The sequence below is a fragment of the Rattus rattus genome, chromosome 2, assembly GCF_011064425.1.
Source record: "Rattus rattus isolate New Zealand chromosome 2, Rrattus_CSIRO_v1, whole genome shotgun sequence".
In the NCBI taxonomy this organism is placed as follows: domain Eukaryota; kingdom Metazoa; phylum Chordata; class Mammalia; order Rodentia; family Muridae; genus Rattus; species Rattus rattus.
Window position 1 is genome coordinate 120,169,853 of NC_046155.1, and position 16,079 is coordinate 120,185,931.

Here is a 16,079-nt window from a genome sequence, read left to right on the forward strand (position 1 = left end):
CTAAGCCCACATGTCCACTCCAGACAATGTGTATCAAGGGGCTACAGAGAGCATCCAGATATAGGCTATAGGGTTCCTGCTTATCTACCAACACAGCCATAGTAAGACTATTGAAAGACTACCCAGAACAAGCCACAGCGCCAACTCTGCCAGAAACTCTGGGCCACTGACTGGCCAGATGCTCCAAAACCATCTGTAATGGCTCAGGGAGGAACCTCGGATGCACCTTCAGCTGCCTCCTGCCTGTACGATCTGAAGCCACCTCCCCACAGTGGGATTGTAGACCAGCGGTCAGCTCTGCTGTGACCAGACAGAAGTGGGGAAGGGGCCAAGATGTAGCATCCTTGAGAAAGTTTTCTCTTTTTTTAGAGACAGGGTCTTAGGTAGTCTGGCTTGACCTCAAACTTGTAGTCCTGTCTTTGTATCACAAGTGCTTGCGTTACAGGTGTGTAGCTGCACACAGCCTTTCTGGACATCTCTCTCAGACTATTATTAATGCTACAGGGTCTCACTGTAGGGCCATGCTGGCCTTGAAGTGGTCTTCCTGCCTCAGTTCCTAAATGCTAGAATTGTGTGTATCGCTGCCTCACCTAGATCTCCTGAATCTTGGCTTCTGTTTTATGTTTCTCTCATAAAACTTACTGACAGGACCACCTGTCCCTCCCTGACTATGTGGCTGTATTCTCTCCAGCAGGTACCATGACTAAGTGTCTGAGACTCTCCATGTGCCTTGTGCCACCCTCCCCATCGCTTTCCCATCCACTATTTCCAGTTATCACATAATGATGAGAGAGACGGCACATCTACGGCTCTCATGTGTTACGATCAAGTTGCCTCATCTCTCTGCCCTGCAGTTTCTGCTATAGGAATAATACCAAAGCCAGCCTCCCTGGGAGGGTCACATGAGTTACACAGCACTCAACATGTATAAGTTATTGTTTTATTATTGTTTTAGCGAGCCCACGTAAGTCCTTGGAAGAAGACATAAATACCCCCACCCGTTATTGCCACGATGGCTCTCCGGGTTCCCCCTCTCTCCAGACCTGAGCCCACCTCATTGACGTCTCGGCCTTGGCCAGCCTCCCTATGCCTCTAATTGGACAGGAGACTCCTGAGTGCACCATGCCGCTGTCAATCCTGCTCTGTCCACTGCGCACAGCCCACCCACCTTGGCTGTCCAGGCTGATGTCCATGACGCCGTGCTTGACCTTCATGTGCCGGCTCAGGTTTCCCTTGAGGTTGAACTTGCTGGAGCAGTACGGGCACTTGAATGGCTTGCTGCCTGCGTGCAGGTGCATATGACCCAGCAGGTTGTACATGCGGTTGAAGGACTTCCCGCACACCTGGAATAGGAAGGGTACCAGAGGGCTGTGGGGAGCCCGCCATCCTGGCTGATCTACCCCTGCTGCACAAAGCACGCTGTCCCTTCCTCTGCAACCACAGAGAGAGGTAAAGGCGCTGAGGTAGAAACTGCAGCTCATGTCCTATAGTAGGGACCTGACCAGGCCCCTGCAGGGGCTGCACCACAACCTTCACCCCAGAAGTACAACTCCAGCTGCTCTAAGGCCCCGATCCCCTCACCCACACCCGCCCTCTGCCCCAACACCTCCAAGCCCAGGCAAGCACTGCCCAGGCAGGCCGTGGGAACTGCCCCATACCTTGCACTTGAACGGCTTCACAGGCGAGTGCACGATCATGTGGGTCTTGAGGGTTTGCTTCTGCACAAAGGTCTTGAAGCAGATGTGGCACTGGTAGGGCCGCACGCTGGTGTGGATGAGCATGTGGCGCTTCATGTTGGCCTGCAGGGTGAACTCCCGGCCACAGACCTCACACTTGAACTCCTTCACACCCTGTGAATATATATGAAAATATATTTGTATATATATAAAATACTTGGCTGTTTGCATGTGTGCAGTGTGTCTGCCATAGCACAGGTGACCATCAGAGAACAACTTTCAGAGCCTGGCTTTCTCCTTCCACTTGTGAGTAGCAAACTCAGGCTATCAGGTGTGGTGACAAGCACCTACCTCTACTTGCTGAGCTGTTTTGCTGACCTTCACTGGGGTCTGACAGGGAAGAATGGCAGGGCTGCTGTTCCAAGCCATCCTCTAGGATAAGGCACACAAATTGTGCCTGCCAGTAGATCTGATTCAAGGCCAGCACAAACAACTTATCAATAAAGCCAGGGTGGGGTGGAGGGTGGGGCTGGAGAGATAGCTGAGTGGTTAAGAGCACTGGTTGTTCTTCCAGAGGATCTAGATTCAATTCCCAGCACTCGCATGGTTCACAACCATCTGTAACTCTATGTAACTCCAGTCCCAGGAACTCTGCCACCCTTTCTGGGCTTTCGTGTGTGTGTGTGTGTGTGTGTGTGTGTGTGTGTGTGTGTGTGTGTGTGTGTACACATACGCAAAACATTTCTACATGTAATAATAAATAAAATATAAAAGCTGGGTATAGGGCCACAAGCAGACAGATCTGAGACCAGCCAGGGATACACAGTAAGACTGTCTCAAAAAGGGGGGGGACTGGGAGTCTCTCTCTTGGCAGTAGAATGCCTATCTACCAAAGGTTCAATCACCAACACTCAGAAAAAGAATAAAATCTTTGTGCACCCGAGGAAGAATAACTAACACTCAAGTATAAAATTCTAAGCTGCAGTGGTGCATGCCTTTAATCCTGCACTCAGGAGGCAGAGGCAGGCAGATCTCTATGAGTTCAAGGCTAGCCTGGTCTACAGAAATAGTTCCAGGACAGCCAAGGCTACACAGAGACACCTTTTCTTGAAACCTTCAGGCCCTTCCACTGATCTCCTGAAGGTATGGAGAGTGGCTGATAGCTGTTGTCCAGAAGACAGGCCGAGGCTCCTCCCTGAAGAGGCTCATTCAGTGGGGTCTGGGGTGGCCCGGGAGTTTAGTTTGACATTCTTCCCAACTGATTCTTCTAATCAGGGACACTCAGCCCCAGGAGACACTGGCTCCAGAGCAAACTGTCTGGTCAGGACTGTTGCATGACTGTTTATGGCCCAGCATTCACTCAGCCCTGGAATAGGGTGCTGTGTGCACAGGGGATGCTGGGAGAGAAGGCGGGGTCACAGCTGGGCACTCCCTGTCCTGAAGAGAACCTCACTGGGACAGACGCACATCTGTGGTCACAGCTGCTGTCTCAACTACTTAATATATCATGTCTGCATTACATGTTTTTGTGCCTGTGTGCTGGTGACTGCTGAACCCAGGGTGTTTATACTTTAACAGACTCTGTGTCTACTTTTTAAGCAGCCAGGTGTTCTTTCTTATTATCCACCCTCTTTATCCTTTTGACAGGGCGGGGCACATGACCACCAGGGGGCCCCACTCGAGAGTTGGAAGCACTGATGTGCATGGGGTACAAAATAAGATACCTTTGGTGTTCTTTAGGCTTCCTTTATCTCTTGGCACTTCAGTATGGATCTTGAAGTCTCTGAGTAAAGGAAGATGGCAAATACACAGCCACCCATCATCCTTCACTCCTACCCTTGCAGACATTAATAATCAATTACAGTTTTACTGATGAGCCCAGGTTCAGTGTCAAATTTTTTTTTCAGAAATTTTTATTAATTTTCATTGATATGAGTACACTGTCGCTGTCTTCAGACACACCAGAAGAGGGCACCAGATCTCATTACAGATGGTTGTGAGCCACCATGTGGCTGCTGAGAATTGAACTCAGGATCTCTGGAAGAGCAGCCAGTGCTCTTAACTGCTGAGCCATCTCTCTAGCCCCTAGTGTCAGAATCTTAACATTATACATTTAGCGGCTACCACAACTGAAAAGTCAGGCCTTACTAATGGTCCCTACACTAGTAGAAAAGTTTGGGCTGGAGATGTTTGGGCCCCTAACTTGGTTGGCTCATAGGTGTCTACTGTGACACTATATATAGTGATCTGTCTCACAGACCACCATAGGCCACCACATAGAGGAAGGAGGTACCACTCACAGCCAAGAAAGGTTAAGTTGGCCGGAGTTTGAAGGAATCAATGGGTCAGACAACTGCTAGGATGGATTGTTAGTTAGGTCTAAGGCTTGATTCCACCCTCCGGGTTGGAAGGGCCTCTTTGGGGGAAGAAGGTGGTGGCTGAAAGGTAAGGGGAAGAGAACTCAGTGACCTGGCACCAGGAAGAGGAGGAAACTGGAGGCAGGTTGGGTCTAATAACCTGGTGCATGAGAACATGGCTGCTCAAATTACTTTGCTCAGGTAAACATGTCCGTCACGTGTACTTTTAAGATCTACGTATTCATTTCATGTGCACGTATTGTAGCTGTGCGTATGTCTGTACACCATATGTGTGTTTGTGCAAGCAGAGGCCCTGAGAGGGAATTGGATCCCCCTGGAATTGGAGTCCCAGTTAGTTGTGAGGTACAATAGGCAGAAGTGGAGAACCAGACCGGGGGCCTCTACAAGAGCAGCAAGTGCTCAACTATGGAGTCTTCTCTCCCCTCCTTTCCTCATGGTGTGCACGTGTGATCATGTGTGTGATCATGGGTGCACATGAATGTGTGGAGGCCAGGTCAGCCTCAGGTGTTACTCCTCAGGAGCTGTCCCATGGGGGCCTGGAGCTCACTGATTAGCTAGGCTGGTTGCCAGAAACCTCCAAGGATCCGCCTGCTTCCGGCACTGGGATTATAAATGCATGCCGGCATGCCTAGCTTCTTACATGGTATGGGGGACTGATCCTTGTGCATACAGTGTGTGTGTGTGTGTGTGTGTGTGTGTGTATGTGTGAAGCAGCACTAATGGGAGTTGGCTCTCCTTTTACCCCGTGGGTCCAGAGGATCAGACTTGAGCTTCTCCGGCTTGGCAGCCTTTACCTGCTGAGTCATCTCGCCGGCTTTCTCCAGCCCCATCGATCCCTTCCACAGTCATATATATACTGCATTTTCCTGAAGGGAAATCAAAGGTTTCTAACACTTTTGTAATCCCCTGAATTCCTGGCCATCTACCACGGCTCTCTCGGACCTCAGATCTAGGAAACAGCGAGGGACATTTGAGTCCTGTGGGAGTTCTACAAACATTTCACAAAAATCTTTTAAATTCTTCTCTCTCTCTCTCTCTCTCTCTCTCTCTCTCTGGTGTATGCTTGTGTGTGTGTGTGTGTGTGTGTGTGTGTGTGTGTGTGTGTGTGTGTGTTGTCCAGGTGAACAGCTGGAGACCACGGGCTGATGGTGGGAGGTCTTTCTCGGTTGTTTCTCTACCTTACTCTCAGACCCTTCCTGAACTCACTGTTTTGGCTTTGCCATCTGGCTAGTGAGCCTTGGAGACAGCTGTCTCCTCTCCCCACTGGTGGGTTCTGCCCACCCGTGCACCCAGCTTTTACAAGGGGTGCTGGGGACTTGAACTCGGGCCCTCATGTTTGCACAAGCACTTTACACTGGGAACCATCTCCCCGGGCCTCAAAAACACAAAACTAATTTCAACACAGTATTCTGTTTCTAATATTCTACTGAAATTAGGTGAATTCCTAAGTGTGAAGGTAAATAACGTCAGGGCTATACAGATGGCTCTTCCAGAGACCCAGGTTTGAGTCCCAGCACCCACATGACAGCGTATAGCCATCTGCAACTCCAGTTCCAGGGGATCTTCTGGCCTCCAAGGAGACCAGGCACACACGTAGTACACAGATGTACATACGGGCAAAATACTCACGTGCATAAAATAAAAATACATCTTTAAAAAAAAAGTTCAGTGGTAGAGCGCTTGCCTAGCAAGCACAAGGCCCTGGGTTCGGTCCCCAGCTCCGAAAAAAAAAAAAAAAAAAGTTCACCCGTGTGCTACCTAAATAATCCCACCCGGGGCTTTGGGGCGTGTTGGGAAGAAAGTGACAGGCAGGGCAGCCATGGCTGGTGGCCTTACCTTGTGGGTGAGGGAGTGCTGCTTGAGGTGGTGGATCTGGCTGAACTCCATGCCACATTCAGTGCACACGAAGGGCCGCACATTCTGGTGCTTGAGCATGTGGTTTTGTAGCTGGCTGCGGTAGTGGAAGGACTTGTCACACTCAAGGCACTGGTAGAGGGTGGGGCCCTGGTGGGAGGCCAGGTGGCGCTTGAGTTGGGTCAGGGTGGAGAAGTCTAGGCCGCATTCGACACAGACGTGGCAGCGGCCACTCTCGTGCTTTACCTCATGGGCTTTAAGCTCGCTAGGGTAGGCAAAGCCACGGCCACAGAAGTGACAGCTGTAGGGCTTCACCTCCGAGTGCAGCAGCATGTGGCGCTTGAGGTGGCTGGTCTGAGTGAAGGCCTTGTGGCACACCTGGCACTTGTGGGGCCGCGTGCCCTGGTGTGTCAGCAGGTGCGTCTGCAGGTGGCTGGGCTGCTTGAAGAGCTTGCTGCAGTGAGGACATGAGTGTGGCTTGATGCCATTGTGGCCCAGGATGTGCGTCACCAGATTATACTTAGACGTGTAGGACTTCTCGCACATGCGACACTGCCAGCGTTTCTGGCGGTCGCCCGCCTCCACTAGGTAAGAGTCATCGATCTGCACATTGATGTCCAGCCGGTCCAGCTGTGCCTTCTTGTGGCGCTCCACTGTAGAGCCTGCCGTGTCAGCCTCGAACTCGCTGGACTCCTGCCACACGAAGCCCTGCTCTGGTTTGACGAGTTCCGTCGATGTCATGTTGGGAGGCTCAGGATTGCTCAGGGGGGCCAGATGGGGTGGCTCGAAACTACATTCAGTGGGCAAAGTCTCTGGTCCAGGTAGTGCCATGCTGGGCTCCAGGAAGCCATCCCGGGCTGGGTCCGGGTAAGGAGGATCGAATGGGGCCGTGTCCAGCTCTGGCCTTGGAGTTCTTGGCAAGTGCCGGAGTGTCCGGGGCTTGCGGCTGAAGGCGCTGAGGTCGATCATCTTGACGGCACTGCTCTGCACCAGGGCCTCACAGCCACCACTGGCCGCCTCCTCAGGGGCCTCTGCAGGGCCCGGGTCTTTGTCATCCCCGGGCACAGACACCTCATACACCTCCTGTTCCTCTTCGTCTTCTGCCTTCTCAAACTTGACCTTGGGTACCAGCCTCACAGGGGGCCGTGTCTTCCTCCGGGTGTGCTTCTCAAAGGCGGCCTCTACCTCCAGCACCTCCTCTTCTGGGGGCTCTTCCAGGGCCCGCCCGTTACAGGCCAGCTGATAGATGTCAGGCCCTGGTGGTCCTGGCTCCCCGATGGCTGTCCCAGACAGTTCTGGCCCCAGGTCTGGGTAAAAGGCCTCTGCACTTATGGTGGCTCCAAAGAGCTCATTTTCTGAGACCAGGCCCAGCACAGCAGCCTGAGCCAAGGACAGCACCACCACAGCATCCGTCTGTGTCCCTGAGTCCATGAAGCCCTCCATCCCGTGGGGTCTGGCTACGAGGGCATTTCTGTAAGAGAAAAGGGAAGAGGTCACTACTGCTAGGCCCATGTTGAGTGGGGATCAGACTCATCGAGGAGAAAGGTCCTGATAATTTGGGGTGTATGACCCTGATGTCGTGACCCCTGTCTTGAGAACAGGATATGCTTTACTATGGGGAGCAGTGACCATCTCTGTGTATACAGCCAACTCCTCCATCTCACTGAGAGGTCCTGGGTGAGCCCTATCCCCTGCCTGCCTAAGTATTTCCCTGCATCCACAGAACAGGAAGGAGGGTGGACTTCATCTGTGATATTCTTTCTTTGTTTGAGACAGGGTTTCACTTTGGAGTTGTAGCTGGTCTAAAACTCGTTATCCTCTGGCCAATCCTCCCCCCACCCCAATGCTAGAATTACAAAATGTGCTGCCACGCCATCTGTCCAGTGGTTTATACGCAGGTGTCTGGTACGTGTGCACATGCCCATGTGCAAGCCTGCATGGAGGTCAATGTCAGGCTTTTCACAAAAAAAAAAAAGATACGGTCTCTGACTGAACCTGGAGCTCACTAGTAAACTGGCTTAGGTGGCCAGCAAACCTCGGGAATTGATTCTCCTGACTCTGCCTTCCAGCTCTGGGGTTACAGGTCTGTCCTGCCCGGCCCATCCTCATGTTTGTGCAGTGAGCACAGATCTACCTCCCTAATCCATGTACAGCTTGTCCTTAAACTGGGTCTTACAGGGTCTTCACGGTGCCCTCAGAAATCTGTTTCAAAATGCACAAATATGATTCTTCTTTTTTTTTTTTTTTAAAGGCAGACGGGCTCTCAGTATGTAGCCAAGGCTAACCTGGAACTTGCTATCTTACAGCCTTCGCCTCCTAAATGCTGCCGTTACAGTCAGATGTGTGCCTCCACGAGCCCCGATTTATGAATGAAGTTGAATAGCCTTTTATTTTCTCTCTTGCAGTGCTGGGGATGGGGCCCAGGGCTCTGAGCACGCTAGGCAAGTACTCTTCCACTGAGCCATAGCCCCAGCCCTTCTGTTTTAAAAATTAATTACTCCATTATTTTAAGAACTGATTAAAAAAACCCCACCTACTCAAAATATAATGCGCCGCATTTCTAAAACACGCCAAGTCCCACTGGTGGTGCCGGCGGAGTAATTAATTTTGCACAGACCCTGGGAACATACTGTGGTGTGAAACGATTGTTACCATTAGTGATAGTGTGGCTGCATGAATGAGGATTTAAATATATATATATATATATATATACAGAGTAGAAACAGGACAACATGCAAAAATAGATTAGGCTCTGAGACTGGGTTTCAAACATGGGCTACCACCGGGCAGCCCCGATGTTAAATGGTCTATCATAGAGCCACTGTTTTCCCTAATTAACTAAATGCCGTATGTATATTTATCCAAATACACTGATAAAAAGACAGCTATAGCGGACACAGAGCTGTGGCATGTGAGACCACTGACTGACTTGACCTGATCAAAAACTGCATCCCAGGCTCCGGGTCGTGTCCTCTGACCTAACAGGATCATGTAATCAGTACCACTGTACCCCGTCCAGTTGTAAAACCAGCCGAGGCACCCTCCTTTCCCCGGGCTTCACAAGCACTGCAAACCCCACCTCTGAATAAGGTGCCCCTCCCCCAGCATCGCTTGGGCCCTCTGCCACCAGTTTCCTGGCCTCTGCCTGCTCCCATGCCGATGCCAGCTTCGCCAGGCTACAGTACACCCACAGCATGCCTGTGCTGTGTGGGTGCCTCCTCCTGGGCTTCACATACTCATGTCCTCACGCCCTGCCCTGGCTCAGTTCCTGACACACTCCAGAAAGAGGAAGGACACTCGTGGGGTGGCTCTGGCCTGCCTTACTCCTAGGGCCAGTGTCCAGCACATGGCCAGTGGACAGCCCTTCCTCAGGAAATCAGTCCAGGTCTGTTGCTACCCTCCCCCCAGCACTCAGTGGAGCTTCCTCTTCCTGAGGCTGGCTAAAAATACCCTAGACAGGAATCCGGCCTCCTTGCAACAGACACGAAAGATTAAACTATTAAGCTCAGAGCAGGGCTCTGGTGGAAGGGGTCACACAGGAGTCCTGCCAGGAGCTTCAGGTCCATCTGGAGCTGTCCAGGGGGATAAACTCACTCCTGGTGACCCTTGACGCCATGCCCAGCTTCACTTGACTGGGGTCGCCCACTTAAAAGGTCACTCCTATGGCTCAGTTTCTCCATCTGAACACTGGGAATGAAAGCACACAAGGAAGGCATGGGATCCCCAAGAGCACGGTGCAGGACAAGGGTCTTAGTTAACCACAAGGCCCTAAGCGGGAGTAAAGATCGGTAGCTTTATCATCCCAGATCTCCAGAAAGACAGTCTCAGAACTGAAGAAACTTTTCATCGTTGGGCCCCGAATTCAGCAAAGCTCTGGTGATCGCAAGCATAACTGTCACGAACTAAGGATTCATGAAAATAATACTGCTACATCCCAGCTGGCTAGCAGGTCTAGTGCTTAGTAAAGAAGGTGAGCATGACAGGGACTCACTCTGTCCCCACTGAGCCTACAGAGAACTGCTGGGTTCTTCACAGCTATGTCCAGGGCCCACTAGCCAGAGCTGGCGAACGTCAGGGCCTGCCATACCAGCTCGTCCCAGACACAGCACCAGGCAGCAGCCTGGTGGACACAGTGGCTCTGAGCAAACAACCCACTCAGCAAAATTCTCCAACTTCCCACAAGGCAGAACCCATGGGGGAGCAGGGACTGGCCAATCACGGCAGAGCCTGTGTTTAGAACTTGGCACTGGAAGCTGGGTCTGACAGCACACGCCTATAATCCCAGCACTTGGAAGGTGGACTAAGTTCAGGAGTTCAAAGTCATCCTTAGCTACATACTGAGTTTTGAGCAGACAAAACAAACAAACAAAAAAGAGCAACAATAACGAGAAGGAATTTGGGTTGAGTGCTGAGGTCAGCGCGAAGTTGGGCATGTCCCACTGTGTCTCAAAGCTCAGTTTCTTCTACCTAGTCCGATGAAGGCTTCCTGACTTGAAACAGACACAAGACGAGACAGTGTGGCTTTCCTCAGAGGCCCAATTGCTACCCCCACCCCCTACCCGCACTCCCCCATCCCACAACCCCAAGAGAATGTCGCACAGGGTCTAGTTCACATTCAGACAAGAGTGTGACTGATCACTGGCCAACCCTGCTTGAGGGAGGAGCGAACATGAGTGTGGGTCTGCTTCCCGACTGCAAGAGAAGTCCCACAATTAACCATGCAACCCTCCAGCAAGGAGCCACTCCTTCCCATACAGACAGGATGCAAACCAAGTCTATCCCAGGCCACCTGGGCCTAATCTTCCCTAGGAACAGGTGGTTTTGACTGGAGTCAGTCAGTGCTCTCTGAGGGCCAAGGGTGGGGGAATTGTCTGTCAATCGTGAGCCACAGACATAGCAGAAACTTACTGAGGGCTCCAGGACCCATTTAACCCTAAAGCAACCTCACTCCACAGCCAGGGAATGGTGTCTAAGCCTTGGTGACAGCAGTTCTTAATTAGCAGGGCAGAGCTGGGTCACACCAGGCATCACTAGCGCCCAGGAGGACTCCAATTCCAAGGCTGCCAAATCTGGAGGCCACATCACAGCAGAGTGCAGGGGCTGCCCAGGGCTACCTGGGGCCAGCAGAAGCCTGCAACCTGGTGGCAGGGCCTGGGCTCTATGTTTTTGTGGTCTGGTCTCTTGGGAATAGTCTGTGCACACATGAGTTTGTATTGTGTCTGCTCAAGTGTGTGTTATCTGTGTGCAGAAGGGGCTTTGTTGACAGAGAGAAGGACAGATTCCAAGTGACTTGCCACTCTGTCTGTCGGTCTGATGTACAGAGCCTCTGGTCCAGAGTCCTTTTCATCCTCTTGGACTTGGTTTAGTTGTCCCCAAGTCCCCTAGCTCCTTCTCACAGGCTACAGCCCTGGCCCTGACTGCTCAAGGCAGAAGAGTCCACAGGGGACCATGTCACTTGTGGCACATGGATGCTGCAGGCCCCCAGAGGCCTCCTATGGCACCTGCCTTCTCAAGGCAAGGCCTTACTTTATCACTTGTGCTGGGGACTCAACCAAAGCCTGTAAGGGTGTCCAAGAGAAAAGGACCTGTGTCCTTCCAAATTGTGTGGCTTAGGATGGGGGCAGCCATTAGTGCGGTACCTCTGCAAAGCCCCTCCCACTTCTCCTGCTCTCTTCTCCCCAGGGTGTGGAGAAAGTAAATGTTAAAGGCAGGGATACAGAGTAGCTGCCGGGAGTAGTGATGCAGGGAGTGGGCTAAGGGAAAGAAGAAAAGGAGAGGGAGGAGGAAGGAGAGAGGGAGGAGGAGGGGAGGGAGGAGGGGGTAGAAGAGGAGTGAGATTGAGGGGGAGGGAGAAAAAGAGAAAGAGACTGTGGAGGACAAGAAACAAAGGCCCAGAGGGGGAGGGGACCCAGAGAGACACAGAAGCCCAGGGCTGCCCTATTTCCCAGGGCTTAGCTTCACCTCTGGGCCAGAGGGTCAGGCCTGATCCTGGGGAGGGAGCAAAGTCTCCCCTTTGAGACCCAGCAGCAGGCTTCTCCAGCCCAAAAAGGGCCCCAGGCTTCTCACCGTTACTCTAAAAATGCTTTGTCTCCTTTCGCCAGCTCCCGTGAGGACTGATCCAAGCAAAGGGACCATGGGCAAGTCACCTGATACCTTGGGGTCTCACTGACCCCATCTATGAAACAGACACGAAGGCCTACTTGGAATCTCAGGGTTTTGATAACCTACGGCATCATCCTATCTGCCTGCCATACAAGGTCCCCTCGTTTCAGAGCCTCCCTTTATCACGAAGGGCTCTACCAGTTCCTATGTTCCAATGGAGCCCCCCCTCCTGCCCCTGCTCAAGGAGGCTTGGCCAGGCGGTAGTTTCACATGCCTTTAATCCCAGCACTCTGAGTTCAAGGCCAGCCTGGTCACATGGTGAGTTCAAAAAAATAAAACCAACCAAAGTCAGGGGTGTTCCGCAGGCCTCTGGTGCCCACTAACTACAACTGACTTAATCTGCTGATTATTCCCTGAGGACCCAAGAGGACCCAGTCCCCAGTACAGCCTGTGCAGTACCAGGCCTGATACTGGGAGGCCCAGTTTGCCCTTGGGCCTCTTTTTTTTTTTTGGCCACGAATCATGAGACTACTCAGGCTTTGGTCTCCACTTCTCCAGGGGAACCAACTGCACTGACACACACTCACCCAGCACCTCCCTCCCAGGCGCTGCAAGTGCACCAACAGGTGGAGCCCGAGATCTGGGAGGCAGGAGGTGTGGCCTCTTGTGGGAGGGACAGGCTCTCAGGGAACAAGAGGGAGGAGGTCTTAGTTAGGGTTTGGCACTCAGACCTCCAGAGGTGGCGCCGGGTATCGGCTGCAGTACTGGGAGGAGATGGCACACAGGCCCGGGTAGATGGATTGGTAGGCCCCAGGGTGGGACAGTACAGGTAGTCTGAAAGGGAAGCAAGTTCCTGGCACGCAGCTGAAGAAACGCTCCAGGGAATTCACCTGGTAGCAAAACCCGTTGGCTTCCTCCTGTTGTTCGCACAGCAGACTCAGAGGTAAGGCGCTCCTGGCTATCCTCAGAGAAGAGGAAGTGAAAGCTCAAAGCTTGTGCAAACCTTCGGTTCCTTGCCTCAGTCTCGATTGTCAGCCACGGGCCACCCACAGCATGGAGGCCCAGCGGAAATGTAGCTGTCGTCTCTCCTCCTCAGCTTCCTCTTTCCAGAGGTCCAACTCCACAAGTTAGACCGGAGCTGGGCCACAGAAAGCACAGATATATATAAAATCAGCCCCTGCTCTGTTTGGACAGTGTCTTACCGAGACTGGTCTTGAACTTGTGGACTCAAGGGCTCACCCCACTTCATCCTCCTGAGCACAAACCACTCAGCCCAGCTCAGACCTCCCTCACCAACCACCGAATCCCACTCACTTAGCCCTCCCAAGTGCTAGAATTACAGGTCCACAACACCACGCCCTGTGAAACACCACCGCCACTACCTCCTCCTCCTCTTCCTTTTAAATAAGGCCATTGAGGCCACAAAGAGAGGAGTCACGGGTAGAAAGGCAAGGCTGGACTGCATCTCCAGCCTGGATGCCCATCATGGCCTATAGCCTAGATGCTTCAGTCTGCTGCCCAAGGCTGTCCTTAGTTCCCCTGCTGGCCCTCAGCCCCTCTCACACTTGATGGCTCCTGACTGGGGACTTTGCCCATGCGAGCTTCCCTGTCAGGAAGAAGCATTACCCAGGCATCAAGAAGGAATGAATGGGGGCTGGAGATGGCTCAGCGGGGAACAGCAGCAGCTGCTCTTCCAAGGGACCTTGATTCTCAACACCTGCAAGATGGCTCGCCACTGTCAGTTTTCTAGCCTCTCCAGGCACCAGGCACACACACAGAAAAAAAAAAAAAAGAATGACACTAGGGGCCCCTTGATGCTTAGCAGTGCATGGCCCTGCTCTGTACTGCAGGGTGGAATTTTGGGGTCCCTCTAGCCAATGCTATCACCTCACAGAGGTGGGAAGCAAAGCCCTAAGGCCCCTGTGCCACATCCCTAGGACTGATCTGGGATTTTAAGTCCTGCTACACTTTTCCCCAACATACTAAACAGAACACTCCTGCCCCAGGATGGTGGGCACTGCTGTTTCCCCTGGAGGCTGTAAGGGCAGTGCCTGAAGGGTCTCCAGTCAAAGTGCTTTGAACTTAAGAATTCTGCCAAGACAGCTGTGTGTCGGCCCTGATCTGGAGCCTACTCCCCACTGTGTTTGCGGTCATGGACCTGGGAGCCTGCCTGGGCTACCGTGCCTGTGTGGCTTTCACTGTGCACTGCCTCCGTTCTCGGTCACAGATCTTTGCCTGCAAGTGACTTCTGCATGCGTAGTTCCACACTCCAGGAATGCTCTTTCTCAACCTTCTACTTTTAGTTCAGGCGTCACATCTGCGGGAAATCCTCCCGGGGCCCCACCCTCTAAGTTCTCAGCAAGTTCCAATTGAATCCTTTTCTAAGACTTCTCCTTGCCAGGTGTGGTACTGCACACCTGCCGGCCCGGCACCTGGGAGTTTGGAGTTCCGCAGGGACCCCAGGGTCATAGGAGGTACACACCAAACTATGCCTCAAACAACAACAAACACCCCCAAACTCCTTTTCCTATCTGGACTTTATCATCATTTTTCAGGACTTGTTGCTTTTTTTAAGATTTATTTACTATATATGAGTACACTGTAGCTGTCTTCAGACACCAGAAGAGGGCATCAGATCCCATTACACATGGTTGTGAGTCATCATGTGGTTGCTGGAATTTGAACTCAGGACCTCAGGAAGAGCAGTCAGTGCTCTTAACCGCTGAGCCACCACCTCTTTAAGGACTTGTTACTGATCTGTTTATCAGGACAACTACTGGCCTAGAGAATCTGAGATCCCAGTTAGATGACACTTTCCAGGGGTGGACACCTGGCCCATTTGCTCTCAGCAGCAGCACCTTGTGAGAGTGGAGACTCAAGGAGGAAGAGGAGGCCATGGCGGAGCCCAGCTTGGAAGGCTGCCATGTAGACAACCCCAGCCCTCCCTGTGCCTGAGTGGCAGGACCAGTTCCTCTTCCATGGGTGGGACAGCAGGCCTCCCGTATCTGGAAGGCTTCTTGTCTTTCCTCTTATTTTAGAAGCAAAAAATCACACATACAGTCTCTCCGACAAGGATGCTGTCTGTGCTGGACCCCAAGACGCCCCCAGCTTAATGTAAAAGGGAAAAACAAAACTTTGGCTCACAAGTGCAAGGGGTGAAGAAAAGAAACACACATGGCCCGCTGCTTCGAGCCTTGTCGGGCCCTTCCATGAGTACATGTGAGAGGTTCTAGGAGTAGGGGAACTGCATTTCCAACCTACAGATTCAGAATCTAAGGCAGGCAGTCCCCGTGGGCAGGGTGAAGCAGCCTCCCCAGGGCCTCTCCACTCAGGTCTGGACAGCACAGATTTCGGGGTCATATTTTCCCTCCTCCGCCAGCCCGTCGGGACCAAAGGACTTCCCGTCCTCTTCATCTAGCCCGTCCGGCCCCTCCTCTGCAGAGTCCTCCTCTGCCTTCTCCATCCTGTCTTCCTCTCCCTCCATTCCTCCCCTCTTCTGTTTCCATGGCAACCCCATCCTCTGCTCTGTTCTGCCACTCGGTCTTACGTCCCCATCTTCCTCTCTTTTTCTCCTCTTTCATCTCTGCCATGCCAGGGTAGAGTCCAGATCCCCCCATGTCCGCTGCTCCTGGCCTCCTGGTCCCATTTGCTCTCCTTTCATCTCCCCCAATGTTCTCTTGTCATCTCAGAGCGACATCTATTTATCTCTTGCTTAAAAAGAAAGCACGAAACTCTAGTCCATTTGGCTCTTCCAGTTCGGTCCCAGTCACCTTTCCCTTGAGCCAAGGGTCAAAGCCCCGGGACGGCAGGGAGGAAGTCTCCCAGAAGGGGTCCCCCGCCCGCCTCGAGAATCCTCTGATTTCAGCAGTGCGAGGAAGAAAACACAGTTGGGGGGTGGGGCTTGCTGGGAGAGGCCACTACAGTAGCCTGAAGTACCCTCAAAATAGAGCAAGGCCCAGGATTCCCCACCATGCTGCCCAAGGTAGGAATTCACTGTTTTTAGGGAAACCCCAGCCCAACCATACAACAACCCTGGCCCTGCCGCAGGCCCACCTTGCCTTAAGAATTG

General features: G+C 52.5%; 1 protein-coding gene across 4 annotated transcripts in view; it reads right to left on the bottom strand.

The window, feature by feature from the left end:
• Znf710 (zinc finger protein 710) overlaps positions 1-16,079 on the bottom strand; it is a 68,811-nt gene that overhangs the window by 5,005 nt on the left and 47,727 nt on the right. For 3 of the 4 annotated variants that reach the window (XM_032893368.1, XM_032893371.1, XM_032893369.1), the window contains exons 2-4: positions 5,891-7,379; positions 1,659-1,850; positions 1,169-1,343 (exon numbers count right to left, since the gene is read on the bottom strand). In XM_032893368.1, the coding sequence (XP_032749259.1) occupies positions 1,169-1,343; positions 1,659-1,850; positions 5,891-7,379 (1,856 nt within the window). Of the gene's footprint in view, positions 1-1,168; positions 1,344-1,658; positions 1,851-5,890; positions 7,380-12,900; positions 13,144-16,079 lie in introns of those variants that run through there. The other variant, XM_032893370.1, reaches the window with a different exon arrangement.